At 43.0% G+C, this 15,251-nt stretch overlaps 1 protein-coding gene across 3 annotated transcripts in view; it reads left to right on the top strand.

The window, feature by feature from the left end:
- Positions 1-15,251, top strand: part of TBC1D8 (TBC1 domain family member 8) — a 49,631-nt gene that overhangs the window by 27,305 nt on the left and 7,075 nt on the right. For 2 of the 3 annotated variants that reach the window (XM_063149798.1, XM_063149797.1), the window contains exons 6-13: positions 3,896-4,103; positions 5,238-5,432; positions 6,652-6,834; positions 7,190-7,340; positions 9,012-9,226; positions 10,031-10,148; positions 14,202-14,487; positions 14,971-15,100. In XM_063149798.1, coding sequence (XP_063005868.1) covers positions 3,896-4,103; positions 5,238-5,432; positions 6,652-6,834; positions 7,190-7,340; positions 9,012-9,226; positions 10,031-10,148; positions 14,202-14,487; positions 14,971-15,100 — 1,486 coding nt within the window. The remainder of the gene's footprint in view (positions 1-3,895; positions 4,104-5,237; positions 5,433-6,651; positions 6,835-7,189; positions 7,341-9,011; positions 9,227-10,030; positions 10,149-14,201; positions 14,488-14,970; positions 15,101-15,251) is intronic. The other variant, XM_063149799.1, reaches the window with a different exon arrangement.

Genomic DNA, 15,251 nt, shown 5'->3' with positions numbered 1-15,251 from the left:
TCACTGATGCCATGTGGGGGCAGGTGCATGGTGGTGGGATATAGAATTGCCCCAGTAACATTGCCAGTTCTGGGACTGCCATGCTGCATCTTGGTGGCCATGAACTTCTGCAGCCCAGCCAGTGTTCCTGTTCCTCCTGTGAGCATGAGGCTGTTGGCTCTTGTTCAGCGTGTGTTCCTTTGTAACATCCAGGGATGGCTCCTGGTGGAGTTCATCTCCGTGCTGCATTTGTGAAGCTTATGATGTACAGCTGAAAATATTTGTAATTTTTTTTTCCACAACATCCCCTAAATTTATGACTATAAATCTGAATTTCATCCTTTTGTTATGTTCATTAGCCTCTACCAGCCTTGCATCAAGTGCAGGTTTAATGACAGTCTCTTGATCCATCATACAGGTTGCTAATGAAGACATTGAACAGAAGCTAATCTAGGACAGATTCCCAAGGGGGTCCTCTTGATACAACCTTCTAATTTATTAGGAAGCCCTGAAGGGCTGTGTTTTGAGGCACTCTTTTGCAGCTGTCTTGGTCCAACAGTTTACCAGTTCGAGTTTAATTAGTTCCATGAGAGGCTATATCAAGACTTTCATAAATTTTGGCTAAAACATTCATTGCAACTCCTTCATCTACAAGTCTAGTGTTCCTGCTGTGTAAGGGAATGGTGTTCAGTTTACATGTGTCCTGACAAGTCCATGTTGGCTCTTCTCAGATAACATCTCCTGACTTGCTTATAAGAAGCCTTTCTTCCCACATAAATTTAGCAGTTCTTTTAAAAAACAAGACATATATTGTTGGATGTATTATTTCCAAAGTATCTTACTTTCTGGAGTCTCAATAGTAAGAAGAATGTAGTAATCTGTCTCTTGAAGCAAGAGGTCAGCAAGGCTGTTTAGATTTTAGACCGGCTACAAGTGACTCAGCAGAGCTAAAATCTTGCCAAGTTGGCTTCTGCTGGATTTAAAGCACAGAAAAACATTTGACAGTGAGGACAGCATTTGAAGCATCCTGATGGTTTTAGGCATTTTGTTAGACCTGTGTGTGTTATTTCCTTTATTTTAAAGCTCTTGGAAGGTAATGTGGGGGTCATGCACAAGGAGTTATTGCAGTTCAGGCTTGCCTTTCACTTTGAAGTGCTGGAGTTGGAGGCAGTCCACGATCCCATAACACACAGGTTGGGAGCTGCACTCAGAAGGAATTGCTGAGTTTTTTGAAAAGTAGGGAACAAGGCAGTTGCATCTTGTTGCCTTTTATTCTTCTGATGCTTGTGTAAATACTCAATAAACATTATTTTAACATAATGATAGCTTTCCTTTTTTTATTTAAGTACCACTGCAGTATCCTGCATTTGCTTAAAAACCAAACTGACTTGGAAATAGTTAAGCAAGAGTAGAAATTTTAGAACAGCTAGGGGTGCAAGTAGAAAGATTGCATTTCTGTTTGGTGTTGGAGGTCTTGTGAAACTCTAAATGGAAGCTGTGGAACTCGGTGATGTGGCCCATCTTTGTTGTATTTTATTTAAAAAATTGCCTGTCTTGTTTTAGGAGCTAAATTTGTTTGTGGATTTTTTAGAGTTGTAGGGTTGGGGTTTTTTTTAACAAACTCTAATTTTGTTTGTCTGTGTCTATGAAGGGAGACCTTTAAGCCCTAGAATTTGCTTGCTTAACAGGAAATATAGTCTTGGTATTCAACTTTAGAATGAAACCTCTTGTTTGAGCCCACAGTGGTAGGTGCTGACAGGATCTTGTCCCTCTGCTACCATGTTTTATTCTGGGATCCCTGCCCCAAGCAAGCTGGCCCATTTCAGCGCTTGTGTCTGGGCAGCCCTGGCTGTGGTGTGTTCCCTGTGGTGTCCCTGTGTGAGTCATGGGGGGACAGGCAGTTCCAGGGATGTTGGGATTGGCAGCCTTCCACGGGTGAGTGGGGGTGGATACAGTGCTGGTGAATTTACTTGGTTTCAGATGTGACTGTCATTCTTCTTCAGCTTAGAATCCTGTGGTTTGTTGTCTGAAAGTCCCTGCATGTGGAGCCCACAGCCCCAGGAAATGCAGGAAAATCCTGAAAACTCAGAAACTTCAGATTTTGGAGCATAGGAAACAGTCAGCTCTTAAATAACAGACATGCATGCCTCAGTAGAGGGCCCACTCTTCAGTGTAAGGCCTCTTTTCACATAAAGGTCAAGAAATCTCCACAACCAAGTAGATGCTGGGGGGCTCTTACCTTGCAGCACAATAGCAGGAGAGCAGAGCTCTACCAGACCTGACTGCAGATGCTATCAGCAGCATTCATCTGTGCTGTGCAGAAATGGAAAATATTTTAGTGGTGAGTTAACTAGGAGGCATATCCTGATCCAGCTTTGTCACAATGGTAGATCGCTGCAGGCACTTATCAGAGTTACTCTCGCTGTGGAATTTCAGCTCAGGAGCAACCTTTTTGTCTTTCTTCACAAAGAGGGTTTCTCTTTGTGAAAAAAACAGGAGACTATTTGCTTTCTTTGGATAATATTATTAAGGAAGATAATGCTTGAGAAGGAAGCAGAAGCTGAACGCTGGTTGAGCGCATTCTGTCTTTTCTGTTGCTTGCAGATACAGATCCTCCCTTCTCAGGTCTCTGTTCTGGATTGTCTTCCTCCCTGTTTCTTGTGGCTAAGTCTTTTTCTATGGATTAAACTAAACAAAAAACCCAAAACCCAAACAAATAATTTATTTACTTATTGAGCCAGTGGCTTCCTTTGTCTCAACATATATTTTAACAGGGAACAGGGCTGGGGCAGAGGGAAGGTGTCTGCAGAAGGAGGTGGGTGAAGGAGGGAGTGGAGAGGGGATTTACAGCACCAAGGTACCACTCCCTGTTGTGCTTCAGCCCACGCTTTAAATTCTTTCAGTGGCACAAAATCAATTTTTTTTTTCTTTTCCCTAAGGTGAATCATGCTAGGAAAAATTTACTTGTAATAAAGAAAATAATAGAATTTGAGCCCTAATGTTTCTGGAGCTGCTGTTGGTGAGCTAATAGCCATGGCCTGTTCATAATGTAATTGCGTAGTTCTCTAATTTACTGCAGGCTTCTTCATTAAGAAAGGAGAAGAAAAATAAGTCCCCAAAGCCAAGTCTGTATAACCATGGCTCAGTAATGAAAGTTTCATTTATTTAAACTTTTCTCTTCACTTAAATGTGGATGGGTGGCTGGAAGGAGGCCAAGTTCAAACTGAGTGTGGCTGGTGCTGTTAATCCCAGCTGAGTCTGTAAGTGACCTGAAACTGTTCTGCATTTTGAAACTGTTCTGAGGGTTCTCTTGCTGATACCTCTGCAAGTTAAGGATTCCATCATGTAAATGCCACCATCATTGACACTTCTGTTACTGACCACTTTGGAAGTAGTCATTGAGCAAATGCATTACTTTTGGGCACAGGTGCAAGTCCCTGGGGTGATGCTGGTAATGCTACTGTGAAGGGAAACAAGGAACATTAGGCTAATCTCCCTTGCTCAATATGTGTTCATCAGATTAAAGATTTAGTTGTCTCCTGGGCACTGAAATTTGTAACTCTTCGAGTCTGTAAAGTCATACAGCAGCCATAGAAAATGTGTGGTTAAAAAATAATGTAAAATCCCCCAAACCAGCAAAACAGCTGATTCAAATTAGTGTCCTTTCCCTTCCTAGTCGCTATACTAGTTGCTTTTGACCTTATTGTTGAACAAGCAGTTATTGAGAATGTTTTCCTTTTAACTTATTTCAAAGTTGCTTGCAGTGCTCTGTTCACATAAGCACTGAAGATTGCTGTGCATGGTGCTTTTATTCTGTATTCCTTGCTCTTGGTGAGGCCCACAAGAAAAGTTAACCTCACACTGCATGTCCTGACTTTCGGGATCTTGTGATTCGTTCTTGCTGCTTTTTCTTAAGGGATCTTGAAGCCAGAGCACAGAATGAATTCTTTCGGGCCTTCTTCAGATTGCCCAGGAAGGAGAAGCTGCACGAGGTTGTGGACTGCTCTCTCTGGACGCCCTTCAGTCGCTGTCACACAGCAGGGACAATGTATACTTCAGACAGTTACATCTGTTTTGCCAGTAAAGAAAATGGCTGCTGCACTGTGATCATCCCACTTAGAGAGGTAGAGTTTTTTGTTTGTTTAATTTTGGATCCTTATCTGCCTTTTTCTACCCTAAGTGTTGTTTGATGAAAAAGAGCAGAATGTTTGTGTGTATCCTGCCTACAGGATGGTTGTACAGCTTGTTCTGGGACTCCTTAGGGCCTGAGCTCCTAAAAATATGGGTGATTCAAAACTATCCTCAAAGTGAAGTATGGACAGGTAATGCAGCAGGACAGAACACTGCAAAAACAGAGTCTGCTTGGCCCAAGACTTGGACAGGGCTCCTCTCCCAGCTCCACAAACACATCTTGATGTTGATGGAGACTGGCCTGGACCTATTCCAGCAATGCAAAAGCATCCTTGCCTGGGATCAGCACTAGTGTTGAGCTTTCCCTCCATAGACAGCCTTTAACAAACCTATGGGTACTTTTCCAGGCTGTAGGGCAGAGAGAAAGAGGGGATGTTATGCATGCAGTGATGCGCCAACAAGTTTCCATGAAATCAATAGATGAATTTAAATGAGGGAGAGCACAAGGGAAGGTGGTGGGAGTAGAACAGGAGAAGGAAGATGTCAGCTAACACCTGCCTTATCTGCTGTGGATACAAGGCTGTTATGATCTCTTAATTAAAGCTTTCCTTTCATCCTGGACTAATAATAGAGTAACATCCAAATCATATCGTAACTGTAGCTACTTACCTTCCACTGTTGCAGAAACAGAAAACAATATGAGAACAGTGTTTTCTGTATACATAATAAAAATTAGCAAAACAACTGTTTTTTCCCATCTTCAGAGGTGGGAAAGTAAATTTCCTCCTCCACACCCAGAATTCGATCAAGTTGATCCTTTTATAATTATTTTTTTTAATCATACACTCCTTTCTTATCTTTCCCCTCAGTCTGCTGTTTAGAATTGGGCTGCAAAGTAAATTAGGAAAAATAAAAAAGCATCTGGGATACTTTTTGGCATCTGCTTTGAGCTTCTGGAGAGACCATGAACTTCAGGCAGTTGGATGTGTTTGATCAAAGAAAGCCAATATGAATAACCACATTTAAAGCATGAATATGAAATGCTGTGTTTTGGTACATGTAGAAGATCTGAATATGTTTTTGTGGATGTGGTGCCTAATGTGTTTTCTGTAATGTCTCTGGGAAAGGTAATCAGTATAGAGAAGATGGAGGACACAAGCCTTCTCCCTAATCCCATCATTGTTAGCATAAGGAGTAAGACAGCTTTTCAGTTCATTGAGCTGAAGGACCGAGATACTTTGGTGGAGAACCTGCTCCAGAGGTTCAAAGAGGTGAACTCCAGCAACACATTGCACTGCAACAACTTGCAAAATAACAACCAGGTACTGAGCTTTTATTTTATTAATAATTTAATATCCATTATTCCAGTGTCCTGCCTTCTTTGGGAGGCCCCCAAATTGATCTTGAGCCAATGCTTATCTGATGCCACCTTTGAAGACCTGGCTGGTGGGATAGAGGACACTCACAGCATAGTTGTGATTGACATGCTGGGGAGAGCAGGGACTGGGATGGGCAGCTGGGTTGCCCTTCACAGTGACCTCCATAGTTTGGGGGAATGGGCTGATAGAGACCTCACGAAGTTCAACAAAGCAAATGTGAAACCTGGCAAAACAAGCCCATGTGACAGGAGAGGCTGGGAACCGGCTGGTTGGAGAACAGCTGTGTGGGAAAGGAGGAGGAGTCATGAACAAGTTGAGCCTGTAAGTCAGCTGTGTGCTCTTACAATGCTGAGGGACAACCCCATATCAGGTTGTACTAGCAGGATTGTAACCAGCAGGCCATGGGATGTTGCTATTCCCTTTTATTCAGCGTTTACGAGCCTGATAAGGAGTACTGTGTCCAGGTTTGACTCTGCTTGATGACACATGAAAAGCATTGATAATTTGGAGTAAGTCTAGTGGAGGGCTATAGGATGGTCAGGGGCTGGAACACATGCTTTATAAGGAGAGGTGGAGGGAGCAGGGCTTCCTCAGCCAAATAGTGGCAAGCTGGAAGATAAAGGCACACTCTCCTTCCATATGCCAGTGGAAAGAGAAGCAGCCACAGCTTCAAGGTTTAGCAAGGAAAAATCTAAACAGATAAAGAGAGATTTCCCCTCATGGTTAGGCAGAACTGGACCAGGCTGCCCAGAGCAGCAGTGCTCTCTGCTTTCTTGGAGCTACTCAACTTGACTGGGCACAGACTCCAGCAACCAGGGCTGAGGGCTCCTGCTTTGAGCAGGGCATTGAAAATGATAGACCTCTCCAACCTAAATTGTTTTGTGATTTTGTCTTTCAAATCATAACAGTAGAAGACTGTTGGGTATCTTGTCATCAAGGACACTTAGAATTGGCTAACAACTTTTGTTTTAAAGTAACAACCCTTTTCCTGACATGCAAATGAATGACAATTTGTATAAAGTCTTGAGTAAGACCTTTCTTCCTGAAAGGTGTTAAAGGTTTTGATGCAAAAGGCAAAGGGTAACCCAGCTCTGTCTTGAGGAGAGTTGAGGATGTAGTTCTTAGCCTTTTCAGTCATTACCACTTTGATTTGGCATTGCAGAACAGCCTTGCCTTTGGATCCATGTGCACGCTGGGGGATGATGAGCCTGCGTGTCTGGGAACAGAGGCTTCACACGGGAAAGAGAGAAGTGAATGTGAAAAGGAGAACAATTACTTGCTCAATGCAGAAGCACTAAGGTCAGACTTTCATCAGTCAGGAATGCCAGGCCTTGATTTTGGAAAGGTATGTAACATTTGGGGAAAGCTGTAGGAGATTTAGGTTTTGTTTTTGAAAAGCTAGGGTTATATTCAGACAGATGTTTTTAGTAAAATGGATTCTGTATTGGTTGGAGAAGTTAGATACAGGACAACTTTTTTATTTGGTTGGATTTTTTTTCTTCTCCCTTCATTTCATTCTGGTAAATATTTCTAATTTTTATCGCTGTGTGGTGAATGAAATATGCAAAGTGGGGAAAGTCAAAGTCCCTGGAGCAGACTTCCCATTTCCATTGGTAGTGGAGTTTCTAATATGTGAAATGCTTTTGTTTACCAGTTCTCACATGATGTTTTTTATTTTTAATGTATGTTCTTGTTCCCAGTCTAGGGAGCAAATCAAAGAGAGCCTGTGGGATGACCATTTCGTGGAGTATGGCAGAACCGTGTGCATGTTTCGCACAGAGAAAATCAGAAAACTTGTTGCTATGGGAATTCCCGAGTCCTTAAGAGGCAAACTCTGGCTGCTTTTCTCAGGTGGGCATGCTTAGAAATATTGCCGTAGGCATCATCTGATTCTGGAGATGGCAAAACATTTAGGCAAGAAATTTCTCAAGGGCAATTAATGTCCTTTACATGGGACCTGTGATACTGCTTAAGGAAAAGACATGATCTGAACTGAACTAATAAATGCAAGGAAGTACCTGGATAGATGTGTAAAAGTTTTACCTCAGGATGATATCATATGACATACAGAAGAATCAAAAGAACATCTTTGTAATCTATGTAATTTAAAATTAGCATCATGTTTTCATAAAACAATGTTAATCTTCAAGCAGCAATTAGATTGTAGCATAAATACTGAGTTAGCCCTAGACAAATCAGATTATTGCAAAATAATGACAGTCTCAAAGTTGGCAGACCTGCTCCTGCTTCTTGTTGAATGCTGGCAGGGCTTACAGAAACTGGAAATGGAAAAAACAGCTCATTTCATTGACAGATATGGCAGAGCCAGAATGGGCCTACAGTGTGATCTCAAGTTTAGTCCTTAGTCCAATATATGGCATACTCAGACATTTGTAAATGTGGAGCTTTTCCTCCTTGAAGGATATGAGCAGTGCTGAGTACATTTCTCCCAGTAACATGTGAGGGTGGTGAGACACTTGGAAGGAGTTTCCCAGAGAATCTGTGGATGCCCCATCCCTGGAAGTGTTCAAGGCCAGGCTGGATGAGGCTTTGAGCAGCCTGGTCTGGTGAAAGGTGTCCCTGCTCATGGCAGGGGGGTTGGAATGAGATGATCTTTAACCAATACTTTCAACCCAAACCAATACTTCCTGCTGGAGACATCTTTTGCTCAATCAGGGTGTTCTGAATGATGTTGTGTCATGTGATGTCGGTTTCCCGGCTGTTTTATGGCCTGGAAAGGCTCAGGGATGGCCTTGGACAGCCCGCGCTTCAAAGGACGAGAAGAGGCTTCAGGTTTTTTCTCGGTCTTCAGTGTTTATTAGTTATTTATCTAAAAGATTTTCTCTCGGCCCGACAGAGGTCTGCACAGCAAGCCAGCCATGAGCACACTGAGAGCCCCCGGGGCGGTCACCTATCTTTATACTCAAAATTATGTATACAATATTTATCAATTTTCCCCAATACCTTTTACCCTTATTGACCAGTGCACTTTTAGTAATAACCAATCCCAAAGTGCCAACATCACCACAGAAGATGGAGGCTAAGAAGAAGAAGAAGAAGGACAGGACACGCCCCAATTCCTCCATCTTACTTCTTTAGACCCCCCTGTACAGAAATCTTAAACCCTGTGTTTCACACTCTAATTAACTTATCCCTTCACCATTCACCCCAGTGAAATCCTTCCATCCTCATACAGGTGTCGTCTCCCGTGTAGGATCAAAAAGTCCAGCCACCAGACACTTCTGGCAACATTCCAGGACTCCCGAGACCCCCAAGGGTGGTCTCGGTCACTCTGCACATCAGTCCTGAGGTGCTGAGATCCCACAATGTGAGCTTTGCTAATACTTAGTTTTTAAGACGTATGTTCTGCTAGGGCTTTGTCTTTTAGGCCTGCATATTCGCAGATCTTGGGGAAAGCCACCTTGCTTATACCCTTCTGAGCAGTAATTCCCACAACACTTGGGAGTGGATAAGGACGATGCTGAACCCATCTTCCTCTTTCTCCCTTCCTGCCGGCTGCAGACGCGCAGACGGATCTGGCCTCGCACCCTGGCTACTACGTGCACTTGGTGGAGGCCTCCATGGGCAGGTGCTGCATGGCCAGGGAGGAGATCGAGCGCGACCTGCACCGCTCGCTGCCCGAGCACCCGGCCTTCCAGAGCGAGACTGGGATCGCCGCCCTCCGGAGGGTGCTCACCGCCTACGCGCACAGGAACCCCAAAATAGGATACTGCCAGGTGGGGCACGCCCGAGGGATTGTGCTCCCTGCTGCTTCCTCCCCTTCTGGTGCTCTCTCAAGAGTGCTTTTAGTGGTGCTTTTTATAAATAAAGACCTTTTAGTTGGAAAAGTAGATATTTAAATGTTATTTTTAGGTATTTAAATGTCATTTTTCCTTGGAAAACAACTACATAGTCTCACCAAAAGGCTCTGTTCTACCAACGATATTCCTTCAGCATTTTGCAAACTGCATTTATAGTTACAGGAAGGGAAAAAAATTGTTTCTGATGCTTCTGTTTGTTGAAAAGGGCATTTCTTGGACAATACTTGGCAGCAGTGCAGGGTGAATTGGCCTGCACAGATGAGATTTTATGTAGTGCACTGGGGCACAGGCTTAATGAACCTTTCTGCCACTTTATTCCAAAACTGATGATAAATGATGAAAGTCATTTGTCTAGCTGGTCAGCTCCCTGAATTCTGATTAACATCAGAGTGGTCCTGATACTGGAATAAGGGGCAGTGAAAGCAGCCCCAAAACATCTTGCACTATCAGTTACCCGCTTTGTATCTTGGCAAATCCAGTACTGTGCTTTTCTCCATTGTTTCCTATTGCTCTCACGAATAAGCTTGGAAAACTTGCTGTGCATGTAGGTTGCAATTATGTATTTGTTGTGCATTCTCTCTTTTTCTTGCTTTTTTTTTTCCTTAGTTCTTTACATCCTGTTACGCTACTTTTCTTTCTATAAAAATAGCCACAGTTGAGCTCTTGTCAGTAGGATTTGCTGTCACTAACAAATCCCATTTTCTTCTTTGCCCTTGTAAGTCTATGAACATTTTGACCTCCGTGTTGCTCCTGTATGCCAAAGAGGAAGAAGCCTTTTGGCTGCTGGTTGCTGTGTGTGAGCGGATGCTGCCGGATTACTTCAACCACCGAGTGATAGGTGAGCCTGTGTTCCCTGTCCTGCAGGCTGGGAAGGGGCAGCCATGTGGCACAGGGCTGGGGAAATGCTCAGGGTCAGCTGGGGCCCAGACCCCATGGATGAGGTGCTCCTTCTACTTGTGTGCTGTGCAGGGACAGCAGCAGTGGCTGCTCAGATTCCAGCCAGGGCTGGTTTGGTCTGAAGGGTTTGAGCTGCACGATCTGTAAATGCTCAACTTCACAGTTGGTTTTTTTCTTTCCTGTTGGTTAGAAGGTGGGGACACTTTTGGCTGTTACATAAATAGAAGAGCTTGTGGGTCTTGGCTAGGGGTATGCAGTGTTAGAGACTCAGACTGTTTAAGATGAACATAGGAAAGATCTGCTTTGTGATCTGAACTCTCTGAATTGCCTGGCTGCTGGAGCAGTGCAGGCTTGCATCTGCACTAGCCCTTTGTAATGAGAGCTGGTACAAGTCCCTGTGCCATGCACTGTGTGTGCTGTGTGGTGCTGTATAGTGCTCCTGCATAGTGCCATTATTTTAAAGATCATTGTGCAGACTGCCTAATGCACTGAAAGAGAGGGGCTAAGCAGCATATGTTCTTTGCAGTCACTTCCTTCCCTTACAGAAATGTTTGGTAGCTTTTCCCTTTTTATTGCTAACCTTAGTCTGTAGCTGCAGCATCTGCTGTTACACCCTTGCTGTGGCAGGAGAGGGACCAGGGTCACGTGTGACAAAGTGAGACAGGAGCAAGTCCCTGGCAGTAGAGGTTCTGGGAGCTAGGAATGGTCTGGGCACTCTTGTGCTGCCTGTGGAGTGGAAGAGACACTTGAGAAGATTTCCAGTCTTTTCCTTGAAGGATGGGGTTGTCATATCTCCCTCTCGACACTGTGTCACTGCTCAGTTTCTGTCTTGTCACTGAACTGGCAAGAAGGTAAGTTAAAGCTGAGTTACTCCAAAGTTTAGCTGGATGCTTAGAATGTTTTGTGGTGCTTTGAATGCCATTGGTATTTTCTGAGCATTGTAACTGTCCCACTTGTCAGAATTTTTCTTGTCTCCAGACATGACTTTAAACTCCTATTTTGATTACTGACTTCCATGTTTGTCTGTCTCCTTCCCTGATTAAAGGAGAGAAACACAGCTCTATCAGTACTCAAGCATTTCTAGATATCAGCAGTGTGCTTTGGATTACTCATAACTTTTGGATGCTTGCTGGGTTATTGTCCTTAAGTGGCATTCTCTGCTACTCATCTGAGTTGTCTCACCTGGCCAGCCATATCCCTGCCTTGAGTTGTTCTTGATTTGTGCTTTGTATCTTGCCTGTCACTTGCCATGGCTACAGCCTACACTGTGTAAGTGCTGAAAGTTTTGGTTGCCCTGTCTCTCTGTTTTCTGGCCCTCTTTATCCCAAGGAAGAAGTGCTGTGTCTCTCTGCTGCCATAGCTCATAGTTCACAGTGTGAAGAGCCAGGAATTCAGTTTGGAAGCTGCCCTGCTCTCCCTGGCGAGTGGCACTGGTGCAGTTTTGCAGCATAGTTCCTTCACTGAGCACAATTTCTGCAGCTCTGCTTTACCCTAGAACTTAACGTGCCCAAATTTGTGCTACTGATCTTCTCCACGCTGCCCCTCCTCTGGTTCCTGTTGCTTGAGTTAGTGTTCTTGGCTCTGCATTTCAGTCGACCTTCTTTTTGATTTGCAACCAGCTCTTGTCTAAACTTTGTATTGTTTCTTCCTGCATAACACTTCCAAGACCAAACTTTTCCTCTTTGTGCACCCTGCCAATACTGTTTGTCCAAATTTTGATCTCTCAATAACTTTGGTGATCTCTGACCTTGCTACTCGTCACTGTGCTTTTCCTCTGCAGTGTCAGCCTGTAATCTCTGCACTCCAAACAGCTACCAAATTAATGACCTTGGTTATACAGGCCTTCTTAGCTTCCTTTTGTCTCAGACCTTTTCTTTATAACTTTCAAAATCTTCTGTTTATTTATATGTGTGTTTAGTTAGTTAGAATTTTTGCTTTCAAAACTTAGGTCCTACTCAGCCTTCTTAGTTTTATCTCCCTCCTTCAGCCTTGCCAGCTCTGACACCTTTCATAAGCTTTTTCATTATTTCACTGCTTGCAAATGGGAAAAGCCTGCAGGCAGGGCTCCTTCTTCAGGAATTCCCTCTGTCCTTCTTGTCTCTGCAATCATAGAGGAAATTATAGGCAGATAGGTGCAAGATACAAACAGGTTGTGTATGGGTTAAGAGTGGTGGCAAGGGTCAGGCATATCCTATTCTCAATTACCATGACTTTTTCATCTCCTGCATAAACCAGCAGGGCATCTTACCCCACTTTACCTGTTAGACTGTCATCAATTTGACACTGTATTTCTTGAACCACTGAAAACCTTATTTCATTTCTCTGATTTGCCTTTTCAGTCCTGAAGATGTCATTTATCTTGCATCTAAGGTCATCATTTTTCAAATGCATGCCCTGGTATTTTCCTACCTCGTTATGGTCTCATGCTGTAATACAGATTCATTTGTTCAGATTTCATGAAAAATGAAAACATATGAAAAAATAGAAAAGTCCATTTTAATACAACTGTTTCACTTTCATCTACAGTGGCAGCACTTTTTATAAGAAGGTCTGTGAAAGATCTGGGCAGTGTTGCATGTTCCTTTTAAAGCTCTGGTTTTGCTCGTGCTGTCTCTAAGTCTGGAATGATCTATTTATATATGTCTTGCCTATCTGTCTCTGGCTTCCTTCAAATACCTCTAAATCCAGCTCTGTTTTTTGGGTCTGTGTTAACTATGGCTATTAAATTGTTTGCATTAAGATTATTAAAAAACTCAAACAAAAATTGCCCTCTGTTGAGTAACTCCAGTTGTTTTTCTCCTTTTCTTCAATCTTATGGGAAGCTTTTTCTTCAAAACATCATGCTTGATGTGTTTCTTAGAAGCTTTTTGGATGACCATGGGCTTTTATTTTTGATTTGTGGTGCTGTAATGTTTGTTCAGTCACCAGCAGAAGCTCTTTTGGCCTGATGTGAAAGGTTCTAAGACAGAGAAATGTCTTAGCTATTTTTTTCCCTATGAATTGGATGCAAAGCCAAAAGATGCTGGCTCTCTGCCACAAATTGTTCAGGTTATATTCTGCTTTTGAGCAAGAGAAGTTTTGAGTGCTAGGGATATATATGTTTCAGCAATTAAAATTGTGTCCTAATATTAGCAGAATATGGACTGTAAGAAAGAAATTAAATAACTTGAAAAGAAAGACAAAATAATTGAAAATCTAACTCCATTTTGTATTCAGGAATATTTTTAACTTGCAGTGTCTTTGGTCAAAGCCCTGATGTGGCAGATTTGGTTTGTAGACACAGTCTACTTCATTGAGAAGAAACGACATTGATTCTGTAACAGCTGCTGACAAAGCAGAACTGAACTAGTAGCTAAACCAGAGCCCAGATCTGCTCCTTTGGAAAAACTGGTTGGGACAGTTAGGAAATCTTTTTTCTGGGCATTGCAGAAATCTTTTGTTCTTTATATGTAGATACATATGCTTGTAAGTATATATTTGTTTGTGTGCATGTACTTTCCTGTAAATACTATTCTTCCTGCCTGGTGTGTGTAGGTATATCTGGACTTCCATCCTACATTTTCTCATTTAGAGCAAAACCTTTCCTGCCCACTTCCTTGAGTACATACATCAGAGAGGAATGTGTACTGTCTTATTTTTACTGCATACATCCCAAGTGGAGCAATAAAATGCTTTAAGATTGCTTTTGCTAGCACTTAATTATTATGTGCTTTTGTAGCCAAGACCAACAGCTGCTGCTATTGCCGTTTCATTGCACCCTAAAGGCACTTAGGAGAATTAACACACTTTTTGCAGAAAGTTGTACAATAAGGTTTATGGACACAAGGGTTGGGCAGCAGGAGGATAATGGCATTTTTCATTGTAGATGTGTGTGTACCTTTCATGTTTAAATTTTAAGAAAGTCTTGCAGTTTACAGTTGACAGCAGTGATTAACTTAAAAATAATTTTTTCCTGTGTCAGTCCTGGCTAATGCTGTTCCTTTATAACTTGTAGGTGCTCAGGTAGACCAGTCAGTGTTTGAAGAGCTTATAAAAGAGCAACTTCCAGAGCTGGCTGAACATATGAAGGATCTGACAGCCCTAGCTTCCATCTCTCTTTCCTGGTTCCTTACCCTTTTCCTCAGCATCATGCCCCTGGAAAGTGCTGTGAATGTTGTGGACTGCTTCTTCTATGATGGCATCAAAGCCATTTTCCAGCTGGGCTTGGCCATACTGGAAGCCAACGCTGTGGATCTGTGTAACAGCAAGGATGATGGGCAGGCCCTGATGATCCTGAGCAGGTATGGCCACACAGGAGTGCTGCTTTCACCTCAGGCCCTTCTGCCCTAAAACAAAGGCATTGCTCAGTAGGCACCAGGGCCCTTCTCTGTCACCCTGCTGCTGCTGCTGCTGTCGCAGTGTCTGCCTCAAACAATGGCTTTGCACGTCGGACGAGATGTCCTGTGAAATTTCCTGGCACTCCGAGAGCTGCATCGCCTGCGTCAGCGTGCAATATTTACTGCTGCTCTCCGTGCCTTCCCTGGACTGACAGGCTTCCTGCTCTAGACTTCAAGGAGACAGGAGTTTTCTTCCTTGGGCAGCATTTAGTCATTTGGCTGGCTTACTGTTCCTCAGATGAGTAATCACAAGGGCATTTTTGAAAAGTCTAGCTTGCCCAAAACTCAATTTATTTCTAACTCTGAGCCATAAGGCCTTCTGCATGTTTGAATTGAGAAGAGCACAGTGCAATGTGATCTGTGTTCTTATACATTTCCTCTCTTCAGGTTTTTAGAGCATGTCAAAAACGAGGAAAGCCCTCTGCCACCTATTGGTAATCACCATGCATTCTTCAGTGATGACCAGGAGCCCTCTCCAGTGACTGAAATAGCAAACCTGATTCATGACTCCTATGAGGTAAAAGAATTCTTTGTATCTTCTAGTCAGTTAAGTTAGAATTTTAAAGAAGAAGGTTTGATTCACTTTAGATGCTTTGAAAGTTAATACACATCTTTACAGATTCCATGACTGAAGTGCTCTCATGCACAAGACTAGGTGTAGTATGGGT

This window comes from Melospiza melodia, chromosome 2 (assembly GCF_035770615.1).
Source record: "Melospiza melodia melodia isolate bMelMel2 chromosome 2, bMelMel2.pri, whole genome shotgun sequence".
NCBI classification, from domain to species: domain Eukaryota; kingdom Metazoa; phylum Chordata; class Aves; order Passeriformes; family Passerellidae; genus Melospiza; species Melospiza melodia.
Note: the sequence above shows the minus strand (reverse complement) of the source record. Positions and strands in the feature narration are given on the sequence as shown.